Source organism: Eublepharis macularius, chromosome 5 (assembly GCF_028583425.1).
Source record: "Eublepharis macularius isolate TG4126 chromosome 5, MPM_Emac_v1.0, whole genome shotgun sequence".
Taxonomy (NCBI): domain Eukaryota; kingdom Metazoa; phylum Chordata; class Lepidosauria; order Squamata; family Eublepharidae; genus Eublepharis; species Eublepharis macularius.
This window is the reverse complement of record NC_072794.1, coordinates 102,848,264-102,861,386: the sequence shown is the minus strand read 5'-3', so window position 1 is coordinate 102,861,386 and position 13,123 is coordinate 102,848,264. Positions and strand designations below refer to the sequence as shown.

Here is a 13,123-nt window from a genome sequence, read left to right as displayed (position 1 = left end):
ACACATGGTATGTATATTTTTAGATCTTAAAGTGACTATCCTAAAAGTGAATTTCAAAAACGAGACAGCAGGAGATCGCTGAGATACCACTATAACCACCGGCCAACTCCCACCTTTTTCTAGGTTTGGTCCAGTCCAGGGGCATTGTTAGGGGAGTCTCCATGAGTGTCCAGGTCCCCCTAAAATTGTGAGGAGCCCCTCCGTAAATCCCCCATGGTCCCACCTCCATAGATGGTGGCAAAGGAGGCCCCTTCCTGTGATGTCATTGGTTCCTCCCTATGATGTCACTGGGCCTCGGTTCTTTTAAGGATTGGATATAACAATGCCTCTGTCCCAGCCCCAGCCCCCCAGCCCCGGGAAATTGGAAAGTCTACGCCCCTGCCCTGAACCACTGGGGCTTCTGCAGTTAGAGGAAAATATACATGTTATGGCAGGGACAAGGCCCCTCCCAAGTCTTTCACCCTCCTTGCCACCCACACCAAACCTCTTTTCACAGTTTTGGGGCTTCCTGGGCAATATCTCTGTGAATATTAGCATCGATCGAATGTAGAATATAGACTTCAGTATTAGTCTCTAACCTAACCCTTCTCCCTCCAGTCATATTTTTCTCTTACACAACCTATACTTGAAAGATTCATGGCAGAATTCACACTAAACCTCTCTGACTCAACCCCATAATCTTCCTCATAAGAAAAATTTCCCCAGTATGAGCTTCCCTTCACATATCTGAAATGAGATGTGACTCACGAAAGCTCATGACGACACAGATGTTAATCTTTAAGGTGTTACTGGGCTTTTGTTATACAGCTACTTTTCTGCAGACTCTACAGTGCTGCTGGTCTCCTGTTTTATCTCGTGTGGCTATAGATTAACAGAGCAACCTAATTGGCATTAGAGAGTTTTCCAGTATTGCAGGTGCCCGAGAACACCAGATCGATACAGTTATCTTTAACTTGAATTTCAAAAGGCATCTTGATTTCCTAGATTTATTATTTTTTTTATTTATAGTCTGTCTTTCTTGCTGAGATTCAAAGGTGGTTTACAGGATTTAAAAAGTTAAATCAGACAACACAAGACAGCCAATGCAATAGGACTAGGATTACAGAATTATGGAACAACCCGAACAACAAACTAAGGCAGGTAAACTATAAATAATGCAGAAAGTCGATTACAAGGTACAGGTAATGCAGTAAAATCAGATGATACCTACAATAATCGTTGCACTGGCCTATTTCATAATAAAGGTACCGTCCTGGGATGTTCCTTCTGTTCCAGAAAGACCTGTTTTCACTGTTCACTGCCCCATTTAGTTCCTCCTAGAATGTTTCTTGATCGGCTTTTGTTGTGCATTTTTGTTTTCAGAGCAAATCAGTTCCCACCAATTCCCCAGCTCTGGTCCTCTCTAAACCGACGAGTCACTCGCGGGCTGAGGAAGAAAAGGTTAAGAGTTTCCATCAGGGGCCTCGTTGGTGTTCTGCCATGTGCAGGCCGACCAGATGTGTGCGCACTCCGCAATAAGTAACAATACATTCATGAGGCCTTAATGGGGCTTTCTCCTTGCAAAGTGTGCCTTTAACACTATTGCCTAAACGTTGCTGCCCTCTCCAACCTTTTAACCGAAGCTGCTCCTTTAAGAATTGAACGGAACTCCACGCCCCTCCTCCGAGCTAGTTGCGGCCCGAGCTGTTGGGGAGAGCGGAGCGGGAGCGCCATGGCGACGATGATTCTGGGCTACTGGGATATTCGAGGGGTGAGCACATAAGAACCTTGTCGCCAGTCAGTTCGAATGCGCATTTATTAGGGCGCGCGAAGCGTCTGTGTGTTTCCCCTTCCAAGGCTGCGCGTTTCAGGTTTTTGGATCGACTGCGAGGTCTTTGTGCTTTGCAGAGAATGGAGCTTAAGGCGCGATGAAAGTGGTTCAGAAGCTGTCTGCGGGGGATCTGGGATCGCTCCCCTGGCCCAGACGATCGTGCGTGCAAACGATACGCGCAAGACGAGGCGGGGAGGCTGCGGGAGGGTTGAAGGTTCCCAGCGGGCAGCAGAAGTTTAAAACAACAGTAAAGTCTTTAATCCGACTGCATTTCGGAGCCTTCGCCAACACTACCCGGGCAGTGAAAGTGGAGGGTTTTTTGGTCAAACTCTTCGAGACAAGCACGCTTCCCTTTTAATGCTGCAATCCAGGGAATAAGCACCGTTGATCACAGTGGGGCTTACTTTTTGAATACATTATGTAGACGGGGGAAAGGCTCAGTCTTTCCCGATAGTACATATTAAGGGAGATTTTGTGGTTAACTCTCAAGAAATTTAAAGCTGTCTACCACTTGTTAAATGGGGTGGTTTTCATCTGTGACTGAAGAACTGGTGCTGGGTAAGATTTGTTAACTTGGAACAAAGATGTGTTTGTGTGTGTGTGCGCGCAAGCGAAAGGAAGAAAAGTTGAACTGTAAATAAGTATTTTCTGGGGCCTCTTGGTGGGGTTTCGTAACTTCCCCCTATTTACAGGTTACCCTGTAAGAGAATTACTGACTCGGGGTCACCCAACAAGCTTCATGGCAGAGTGCCATGATCCTAGTCCTAGTCCAGCACTCCTAACGTCAACACTACACTAGTGTGATGTGGCTATGTGACAACGTAACCTTCTTATTTAGTTGTGAGGTGTGTGATTCAATCTGATGCCCAGAAAGGAGGGATGCGTCCAGGCACGGAGAGAGGAGCTGGGAGGGCAAAAGCTACAGACAGCAACATTTGTTTTCTGATGTAATGGAGAAATGAGACGCTAAGTATGAGGAGATGCAGGAAGAAAGGATCGCTGTAGGCATTAAAAGCAATGACTGGAGGTTGAAAGGGGAAGAAGACTGTGTGTGTTGTGCGAGAGTTTCAGGAGGGGAGCAGCATGATCGTAGCAACAGGGAGAAGTTTCTCTAGAAACATTCTGAACTGGTGGAAGAAATGGCTGGAGGGAAAAGCAGCAGAGGAAGAGGGGCGAAGGGAAGGGCTTGAGCAGCAGGGAACAAAGGCAGGATGGACCTCGTAGATCATCCTAGCAAATTTAATTTGGCTAACTACTGAGGTATCCTGTATCTAGTTAATTTGGGGGCTTACCAGTTGTTCTTCAAAGGTTGTTGCATAGACATGCACTTAAAGAGTACATTAACAGTATAACCTGAGAGGCTTTTCTTTGTTGAGTGAAACCTAAGATGTACATTGGTTTTGAAGTAAACAAAGTATTTTCACCTTTGGCAAATTTCCTGTGTTCATGGGTGCCCATTTAATTTAGGATTTCAATGCTGTAAATCTTTTGCTATGAGATTTCTGAAGAGTGGTACAAGATTGAATCTTTTAAAACTTCTAACCAGCAAGATGTATTGTGAATGTAACTTCAGATGCTTGTGCTGGGCTTTCGTGGTTTCTTTCTCTTAATTTTTACCAGATTGACCATGTGAGGAAATATGGTCTAAAATATATTTAGCATGTTCTGCATTAGGATTGAGGATACATTAGAATTTACTGCTGTTCTGTACCCTTCTGAGGCTTCATTCCTATGCATACTTATTTGGGGCAAATCTGTGGGAGTGATTTCTGTGTAATCATGCGTAGTAGGATTGAGCTCATCAGTAATGTGTGTGTACTGCAGTATGCTGGCATCTTATACGGCCTTTGCCCTTTTCCTTTCATGAACAGCTTGCTCATGCCACCCGATTACTACTGGAGTACACAGGAACCCCTTATGAAGATAAGTTATACAGCTGTGGTGAAGGTATGTACTAGACACAAATGCTAGATTTGTGTGCTAAATTTTGCAAATATGTAAAGTTGCTGGGAGGGGGTGGAATGTAGTGTAGGTGAAATATTGTAGTGTATGGATGCATCTCTCTCTGTTATCTGAAAGTTTGTCAGATAGAAGACGAACGTTTATTAACATGAAATGTTACCTTGGGGATGAGCTGGAGACATACTGTTGGGTGCAAGAGGAAATGGTTTGTGTGGGCATGTCCACCATGGATGTTTCATGTATCACAATCAACTCCTGTAGCCAGGGCCTCTGAGAGGAATTTTATGAGGTGATGCAGAAAGATTTCACGGCCCCTTTCCTGCTCCATTAGCCATCTTTTTTATCCATAATGATTTTAAGCATAAGGTCAAAAAAGGGTAAAAATAGGCTTTGTATTTACTTAAAAATGAGCATTCTTTGCATTTTTTTGTGAAAAATTTCTAATGACGGCATCAAAATTAATTGTTCTGGCAATGTTTGATTCAATACTCAGCCTGGTCAAATCCACATGACATTCTTGAGACACTGTAGACCTTAATTTTTGTTTAAATTAGCTTGAGTTTTCTAAATGATGTCTCTGCAGAAGTTACTGTTGCTGGAATTGTTAAAAGAATTCATAAGCTGACACAAACATTTGGAAACAGGTCACCACCAAGTCTGTATTCTGATATGTTCAACAGATCCAGTGGTTTTAACTATGCATTTCCAAAATTTGCCTTTTGTACTGAAGGTAAATGCTGCATTTCTGTCAAAAAATCCTCATCTGTTTTGATAAAAATGAAGCTTTTTCTTTCAAGTCACTTTCAGACATGGTGAGGTATTCCGTAAGAAACTGAACTTTTCAGCCAACTGCTTCAGCATCGAATCTTACAGTTAATCCTGCTATAACACTGTCTACCAAAACATGAAACACAAACTTTCTGGAGTAGGCTTCTTCTGGTGAATCACCTGTGTCATTCATTTCCAGCAAGTTAGCATCAGGTCTGTTATCATGCTGCCTCGCCCTCTTGTGCGTAACTCCACGACCCTTAAGACAGTTTATTTCTGTCTTAAGGGTAGATGCAACAATTTTGACTTCATTCCACATGTATTTCCAGCCGTTTCGAAGAAAACACAAAATATCTATCTATTGAAAGAATCTCCAAATCCTATAGCAGTACATTTCTGTAGTTTTGAAAGTGCTACTTAACTTTTTTTAAAAATTTCTTTTCTAGGCATTAGCTAGTTAGTCACCCCTTTGAAACTGTACCACACCATTTTAGGTACCAGAAAAATGGAGAGCATGAACATGTACAGAGTGCACATTTCTTGCCAGTGTTCTCTCCAGGCTGCACACAGGGCAAAGGAAATTTTTGCAGACGAGGTTTTTCATTACTTCAGAAAGACAGTACTCAGTTTTAGGAATTGTCCTTTTCTACAATAGATACCACCTCTCCATTTAAAAATGGAATGGAAATTGAAAGAGGAAGCTTAGGAGTGGCTGAAGGAGCCTCCTCCACACACATTACCATGAAAAACGAACTGTTCTTCCATACACAGCAAAAAAAAATCCTCAAAAAACAGAAAACAGCAGCAACAAACAAACAAAGCTATTTCAGCAAGGAAACACAGGGCCTACCCTTTCCCAGTTTTCCATTTCCAAAATACAATGTAATGATAACGTAACTGAAAAGTAAAATAAAATACTTACTTTTTCCCTATTAAAAGGAACAGAAATGGTTCCTTAACAGAGTAGCATTGATTGCAGTGAAAATGTGATGATGGGTGGTTGGAGCGTGCTGGCTGGTGTGAGTGTGGAAGTTTTAGAAAAGTTTTCGTTTTAGAAAACTAAATTATTTATTAATTCTTAATAAACACACAAATACATATGAGCAAAAGACAGGAACAAAGCCTCAAAGAATCATGGAAATTGTAATGTGATACAACAGGAAGGGTGGACAGTCCTGTGCTTCACCTGCCATTGTAACTAAGTCCCTCATGTAAGCTTGTCACTGCTTGCCCCCCATGGCCAAATCCGAGGGGCCTTGAGCCCCTCAGCCCCCAAGTAGTTCACTGGTTGACTGGGGGGGATCAGCCCCCTGACCAAATCCGGAGGGAGGCTCAAGCCCCTCATCCCCTCACCTCCCCTATAGTTTACACCTATGTACAACAACACGTCCACTACAACAGTGGCCACTGGCCTAAACATTCTGTCTGCCTGGCTGGAGAGTGGAGAGTCACGTGATCTTCTAACTGGCACATGCTGCCCCTAGTGGAATGTAAAGGATAAAACTATGCTATGTAGGCAAACAACATAAGGTATAAATTCCAGTCTTCATATGCAAACTGCAGGAAATTCTTGGGCCACCTTTCAGCCTCTTTGGGCCCCCCATGGGCCCTGGGGCAATGCACCTGCTGACCCCCCCTCTCATAGGGCCTGCCTGTAGCCCACAAGGTTCCATAGCTTGGTCTCTATAATTCCTGTCAGTTGCCTGGACAACTCTGACACCTATGTAGATTGTGCAACTTTTGCAGCAGGCTTCCTCCTGACAGTGGGGGAAAGGTACAGTCTCTTACAGTGAGACTTCCTGCATTCTATTATGCCACTCAGGAGGGAGCAGAGGCAGCTGCTGTGCAGCTGCGCCCAGTAGCAGCTCCGCCCCCATGTGCAGGATTTCACCCAGTTTTAGTAGAGCTGGTGGTTCAGTTTGCAGAAGTGCTGCAACTGCAAACTAACTTCGACGTAGCTCATTAGCAGCTGTTGTGCCATGACCATTGCAGGTAGGTGTGAGGGCAGAATATAAGCATTGCTCCATAGTAAAATCTAAAAATGAGCCGTGAGTTTTAATATGAACAGTAAAATCACTGGAAACTGTACTTTAATCTCTGTTCTTTGCCCTCTCAAGTATTGCTGGGAAACCCTGGTCGAGTTCCAGCCCTAATGAAAGAATGGTGTTGAAATGGGGCATATCAGGAAAGAGGATTAAAAACTAACACTGGACAGGCAACTTTTGGTCTTGTTTGACTGAACGTACTTAAAGGAAAGTCAATCTCTAAAGTACTTTTTTGTGACTGAACTCTTATAATCTACTTTTCTAGATTAAAAGAAAAATGATCTACATGCTATGTTTCTGCTAGCCCTAATTGTGCACTAGTGGATTACCCCCATACAATTTGGGTATGTGGTGTTACTGGCAGGGAACTAACTCATAGTTTCACTGCAGGAGTTAGGAGTGCTTGGTTTTGTTTGCAACCTTCTGGAGCTCCCCCGACTCCAAAACTCATCACTCCATGGTTTGGAAGCTTAAATGTGGTAGGAAATGTATCATAGAGTTAACCAACTTAAACTCCACCATATTCTCTGCAGTTTATTTCTTTCAAAAAATTATATGCTGCCTTTCCACTCAGTTTAGGGTCCCTAAGACAATGAACAATCAAAATCGTGTTTAAAACGCAGGTGAATATATATATAAAACATATAAATAAAACACGTAAGTTTGTTAGCTCTCCTCCCTATCCGTGTGTTTTTGTAAGAGTTAGTGAGGGAATGCCAAACAAAACAAAAAGGTCTTCACCCACTGGTGGGGAACAACAGTAGCCGCAGACAGACAAATTTCCCTGGGGAGGGAGTTCCAGAGTTCTGGTGCCATGACTGAGAGCAGAACCACAAGTGACAAAAGGCACAGATTGGACACTTGTCAGCTTCCCTCAAGTTTTGATGGGAAATGTAGGCATCCTGGTCTCGCAGCTTTGCTCTCTGACTGCTGTCCAATGGACTTTTCAACTGTCACGTGTCCAACATTCCACCAAGCTGCCTACATTTCCCATCAAAATTTGAGGGAAGCTGACAAGTGTCCAATCTGTGCCTTTTGTCACTTGTGGTTCTGCTCTGAGAAGGGCCCATCTTGAGCTGCCACCCATCTAGCCTCAAATGGTGGGGGGCACCCAAAGTAGGGCACCTGAAGTTGATGGGAACTGTCAGGTGAATTCATATGGAACTAGGTATTTCTTCAGGTATGGTATTCCCAAGCTGAATAGGAGCTTTAAACGTCCATGCTAACACCTTGATTTGGATCCAGAAGCAAATAGAGAATCAGTCTAGGTGGAACAAAGATGGAGTGATAGGGTCCCTATGTCCCACCCCAGACAGCATTCTGGCCACAGTATTCTATACTAACTGTAGCTTCTGGATACACTTCAAGGGCAGCCACACACAGAGCACATTGCAGTAATGTAATTTACAAGTTACCAGGACATGTACAGCAATGGGAAGATCTTTCTGCCTATGAAGGGTTGCAGCTGTCCAAAGCTGGTGAAAGATGTCTCTGGTTATTGCTGCTACTCGTTTATCGAACTGAAGGCCTAGGCCCAGCAGTACCTCATAAGCTATGAACCCGCTTCTTTAGGGGGAGTGCAGCCCCATCCAGAACAGGAGACATCCCATTTCCTAGCTCAAACCTCCCTCCCTCCAGTAGCACCTCACTTTTGTCAGAGCTCAGCTTCAGCTTATTAGCCCTCATCCATCCCCAAACTGCCTCAAGACACCTGCTCATGGTTTCCACGCCCTCCCTGGGATCTGCTGGAAGAGCTGAGCATCATCCACATATTTGTGGCAACTCAGCCCAAATCTCTTGATGATGTCTCCCACTGGCTTCATGTAGATATTAAAAACCATGGGGGACAGGATGGAACCTTGCAGGACCACAGAGGCCAAGGAGCCAAGTAGCAGTCTTCTAGTACCACGCTATGAAATCTATCTGAGGTAGGACCAAAAACACAGCAGAACACTGTCTCCTGGTCCCAACCCCAAAAGGCAGCCCAAAAGAATACCATGATCAAATGGTGTTAAAAGCTACCAAGAGGTCCAGGAGAATCAGGAGGGTTGCACTCCCCCTATCCATCTCCTGCACAAATCCTCCACCTAGGTGATCATGGCTGTTTTAGTTATAGAACCAGACCTAAAAGCAGACTGGAATAGATCCAAACAATTTGCTTGATTCAGGGATTCTTGAAGTTGCTCAGCTACCACTCGTCAGTCACTTTGCTTGTGAATGGTACATTTGAGACTGGGTGATAGCTATTCAACTCTCCTTGGTCCAGAGTAGCTTTCTTTAGGAGTGCATGCACCACAGCCTGTTTCAAGGCTAGGGAGATGGCCCATTCTCTTGAGGAGACATTAACCGAGTCTGGCACCCCCTCCCCACTCGTAGGGAATTTAAGCTACAAGGAGGAGCAAGGGTCGTACAAGCACGTGGTCCGTCTCAAACTTGCAAGGATCTTGTCCCTGTCCAGTTTGTCGGGCTCTCCTTGGTTTTTGTTCCCCACAGCTCTGCCAAGCAAGTGGTTCTGTTTTGTTTGCAAGCTTAACGTAAGAGTAAACTTCATATGACAGAGAAGTGCATAACCAGTGAAGAAGATTCTTTCACTGGTGGAGCAAAGCACTGAGGGGATGATAGTTACGTTGTTCTTTTTTTAAAAAAAAATCTGTGTTCATTAGCACTAGATGAGTGCTGCTTGCCACAGTAGCACACCAGGGGAGTATGAAGTTCCAGTGAGACTGAATGTTTATCTAGAAGTCCCCTGCCAAGTTCACAAAAATTGCAGAGGGATGGACGTGGATTGTATTGATAATCACATCTCCTCTTAATTACAATTGTATGGTAATTACATAAGCCATGGAGGCACTACTGCGTGTGTGCGTGGAGGGGGTTGTGGAGGAGGTTATTGCTCCATCAGTAAAATACTGACATGCTAGGAAAATTCAGTACCCTTATAGCAGAGGTAAGATGCGGAGATGAAAAAATGAGTAGCAGCTTTACACTTACTATCTTAAAAATGTGGCTGTTCAGAAAAGCCACAAGCGCCCCAGGAAAAGGGTACAATGGAGGCTTTGTCTTGTAGGCTTCAGGGCTCAGATCTTGCTGTTTGTTTCTTCATGTGTCAATCTTGCCAAGCAGTCCCTCTACAACTGTAGAATGCCCCTGGTGTTTTGCACAGAAAATGAGACAAGTAGATACTTCTACTTGTAGGGATACGTCTCTGAATTAAACATCCCAAGAAGGGGGTAGGATTACGTACAAGATTTCCGAAAGGTTGGCATGAATTGTGAATTTGGCTTGAAGAGTATTTGTGTTACCAATCGTAAAGCGAGTTCAAGACCTGGTGAGCAGTCTTCCCCCAGAAAATCCAGCATGAGCTAACCAAGTACCTCAGAAGTAAATCACACTGAATTCAGACCCAAATAGGTGTCTCTAGGATTGTAGCCTTGGCTGCACAATTTGGCACATCTTTAAAAATGCGGTTTTCCTGGCAATGTGATGAGAATCAAGTGTGGCCAAGCATGTTGCTGGCATGTGCAGCGAAGTATCTCTCCTGTTTTTGTTTTTCTTCCCAGCACCTGACTATGATAAGAGCCAATGGATCAATGAAAAGGAAAAGCTGGGCCTGGACTTTCCTAATGTATGTAGCACTCTTTCTTTTCCCAGAGGGAAGATCATCTGGTTTGTGTAACCCATGATCCTAGATATTTGGAAGAGTCTATATTTTGTTGGTGTTTGTATGGTTTATGGCTTCCGCCACATAGCAATAAAGAATTGATTGATATTTGGAAGAGGACCATAATCTTCTCTGGAGCATTCACTGGTGGGGATAAAATGAGAGGGGTTTGCTCAGAGGCAATTATGAGTAGACTGTGAGTGTGGAAATGCAAGACCCTCATTGGACCTGATGCATATCACTCTTGATTCTCTTTCCCAGCTCCCCTATCTAATTGATGGGAAGACCAAGCTTACACAGAGTAATGCCATCCTCCGGTACATTGCACGGAAGCATAAGATGTGTAAGTGTTTCTTGAGCTCCTTTGGGGCCTGGGCTGACAGATAAGAACCTGCTTTTGTCTGCCTCGAATTTCTGATCTCCTATGTTGGCTCCAGGTGGAGAAACCGAGGAGGAGATTTCCAGAGTGGACATACTGGAGAACCAGGTGATGGATTTCCGCATGAGTCTTGCGATGGTCTGCTACAGTCCTGATTTTGTGAGTTCACTTGCCTCTATGTAACCAGTAATGAAATAGTGGAGAGCAATGAGATTGGGCAGCGGGGGGTGGGTGGGTGGGCTTTAAGACCTGCAAAAGGAGAGTGGCTCCATGCCTGAGTGGTAAGCATAATGGAGGTGTGTGTGGTAGTGTTTTCTGCATGTGAAGCATGAGTAATACACACCCACCTTTTAACCTCGCTGTATGCCACGTCTGTGAACCCCAATTAGCCTAAAGCCTGACACTGTCTACTGCACTGTGTGAGGTGCCATAGTGCAGAATAGAGTTTGGCCAGGAGAAGAATCCCTTCTGACATGAGACTGCTCTCCTAGACCAGCCTAGCAACTACTTGTGAATCTCTGTTTTCTTGAAGGAGGCTATTTTGTATCACGGCTTTATTAGCAGTCCCTGGAGGCAGTGTGTCACCTTGGTGGTTATAGGTGTACATTTAGCGGTTCTTGCATGAACAGCCCCAAACTCCATAGCCCTGTTGGACAGAGGAAAGTTTGGGTTGAATTTTAGCTATGATCATAGTTTATTTTTTTTCTCCTCTGTTTGCAGGAGAAACTGAAGCCTGGGTATTTGGAGCAACTCCCAGGAAAACTGAAACTGTTTTCCCAGTTCCTGGGAGATAGAAAGTGGTTTGCTGGGGAGAAGGTATATGCACATCCCAACATAAGCATCCAACGAGAGGTGTGATTCCTGCAGTTTCTCATGGTCAATTTCTTTCTAGATCACGTTTGTTGACTTCCTCATGTATGATGTCCTTGACCAGAACCGCATGTTTGAACCCAAGTGCCTGGAGCAGTTCAAGAACCTTCAGGATTTTCTCACTCGTTTTGAGGTTAGCTTTGTATTCCTAAGATGTGACTGCCCGAGAAGGCTTTCCTGTGTCTCTTGTGACTTTGTTAGTTACTGGTGAAAAGCTATGAACTGATAAATTGAATACAAGGTTTCAAACTGGCTAAACCGGCTATCCATACTGGCACAGACAAGGGATACTTGAGACTCTTGTTTCTCTTTGGAACTGAAAAGATTTCAAGTGTGGCCTTGAAAGCTGAAATCAGCTTTGCTGAAGGGCCTGAGATAATTTTTCTTTGTGTAACATATTTCTTCCTGTGCAGGTATGGCTGTAGGCAACGTGAGGATTTGCTAGCTCTGTCAACTGTAAAACTTTGATTGGAAGTTGTGTGGGAAGAGGTAGCTTAGTCGATCTTGATCCTTTCTCTTAGAAAAATCTAGTTCCTTCCCCTTTGTGGGCTAGGCCGCAGTTGTGGTAGATGCTCTGTCCAGTGTGAACTAAGAGGATACCTGGAGTTTCTTATGTGTTAAGTGGTCAGTGTGGGAGGATATTTCATGGCAAGGTTGCTTGGTGTAACAATGACACCAGTGCCATGGAACTCTGCCTTGGAAATGGGATGGTTGTGGAGTATGAAGTCTGGTAGATCATTGTTGGAACATAAGACATACTCTTTCATGGCTGAATATGTGTAGAGAGTGAGCCTTTTAGGAATCACTTCATTCTCTTTAGTATTTTATCTGTTATCTTTTGCCATTATGGTTTTAGAAAGTTCTCCTCTTGTTCTTATATTGCTACACTGTACAATTTTAAGGTTTTTTTTAAAAATAAAAAGCCTACTTTTTATCCCCATATTTTTTATGCTGTGTCTGCCACTTTATAGTGATATTTTATTAGTGTGCTTATTATAAGCCACTTTATGGATACATAGAGAGGTGGCATATTAACCAGGGTATAAAGCAAGCAGTTAAAAGCAGAGATGGACAATGCTTGGTACACTGTTAATGAAAGCAGAAAGAAAAGAATGATTCTTGTAACTTTTAGGAGGAACAAAATTGGCAGATTGGACTAGGAAGGATTGTCTGACTTTCTTACAGTTTCTTGTCTGTTTTGGTCTGCCAAGGCTGAATTCTTCTTTTTCCTAAACATGTGATGTTCTCTGTTCTTAGGCCCTGGAGAAGATTGCTGCCTATATGAACTCCAGCCGCTTCATGAAGACTCCTATCAACAATAAGATGGCCAAGTGGGGCAACAAGAAAGAGTAGGAGGAGGAACAGCTCTTAATTGCTGTTGAAATGCTGACACCCCCCCTTCCCCATCAACTCTTTTGGCCTTAGCTGGAATTGGATGAATACACTTGAGGGCAGTGCTCTAGTGTTGCTGGTCTTTTCCCCCTTTTGTAGAACAATTGATAAGATTTCTGTCTTTGGCTTGAAAGCTGTAATAACCAATAAAGAATCTTGGAATTATGTCGAAAGGTTGAATCATACCCCCTGTTGGCAAGCTGATCACATGAGTGCTGCCTTTGACTTCATGTGTT

At 43.7% G+C, this 13,123-nt stretch overlaps 1 protein-coding gene across 1 annotated transcript; it reads left to right on the top strand.

The window, feature by feature from the left end:
• Positions 1-1,641: 1,641 nt before the first annotated feature.
• Positions 1,642-13,052, top strand: LOC129330185 (glutathione S-transferase Mu 1-like). The gene is made up of 8 exons (XM_054980170.1): positions 1,642-1,750; positions 3,682-3,757; positions 10,146-10,210; positions 10,508-10,589; positions 10,684-10,784; positions 11,346-11,441; positions 11,518-11,628; positions 12,753-13,052. The coding sequence occupies exons 1-8, from the start codon at positions 1,712-1,714 to the stop codon at positions 12,846-12,848; spliced, it is 666 nt and encodes a 221-aa protein (XP_054836145.1). The 5' UTR covers positions 1,642-1,711; the 3' UTR covers positions 12,849-13,052.
• The last annotated feature ends 71 nt before the right edge of the window (positions 13,053-13,123 follow it).

Bases quoted from the DNA above. Each gene is read 5' to 3' on its own strand.
- LOC129330185 (XM_054980170.1), top strand. From the start codon at position 1,712: ATGGCGACGATGATTCTGGGCTACTGGGATATTCGAGGG. The intron at 10,590-10,683 runs GTAAGTGTTTCT...TGTTGGCTCCAG, and splicing joins TGCACGGAAGCATAAGATGT to GTGGAGAAACCGAGGAGGAG. The intron at 10,785-11,345 runs GTGAGTTCACTT...CTCTGTTTGCAG, and splicing joins TCTGCTACAGTCCTGATTTT to GAGAAACTGAAGCCTGGGTA.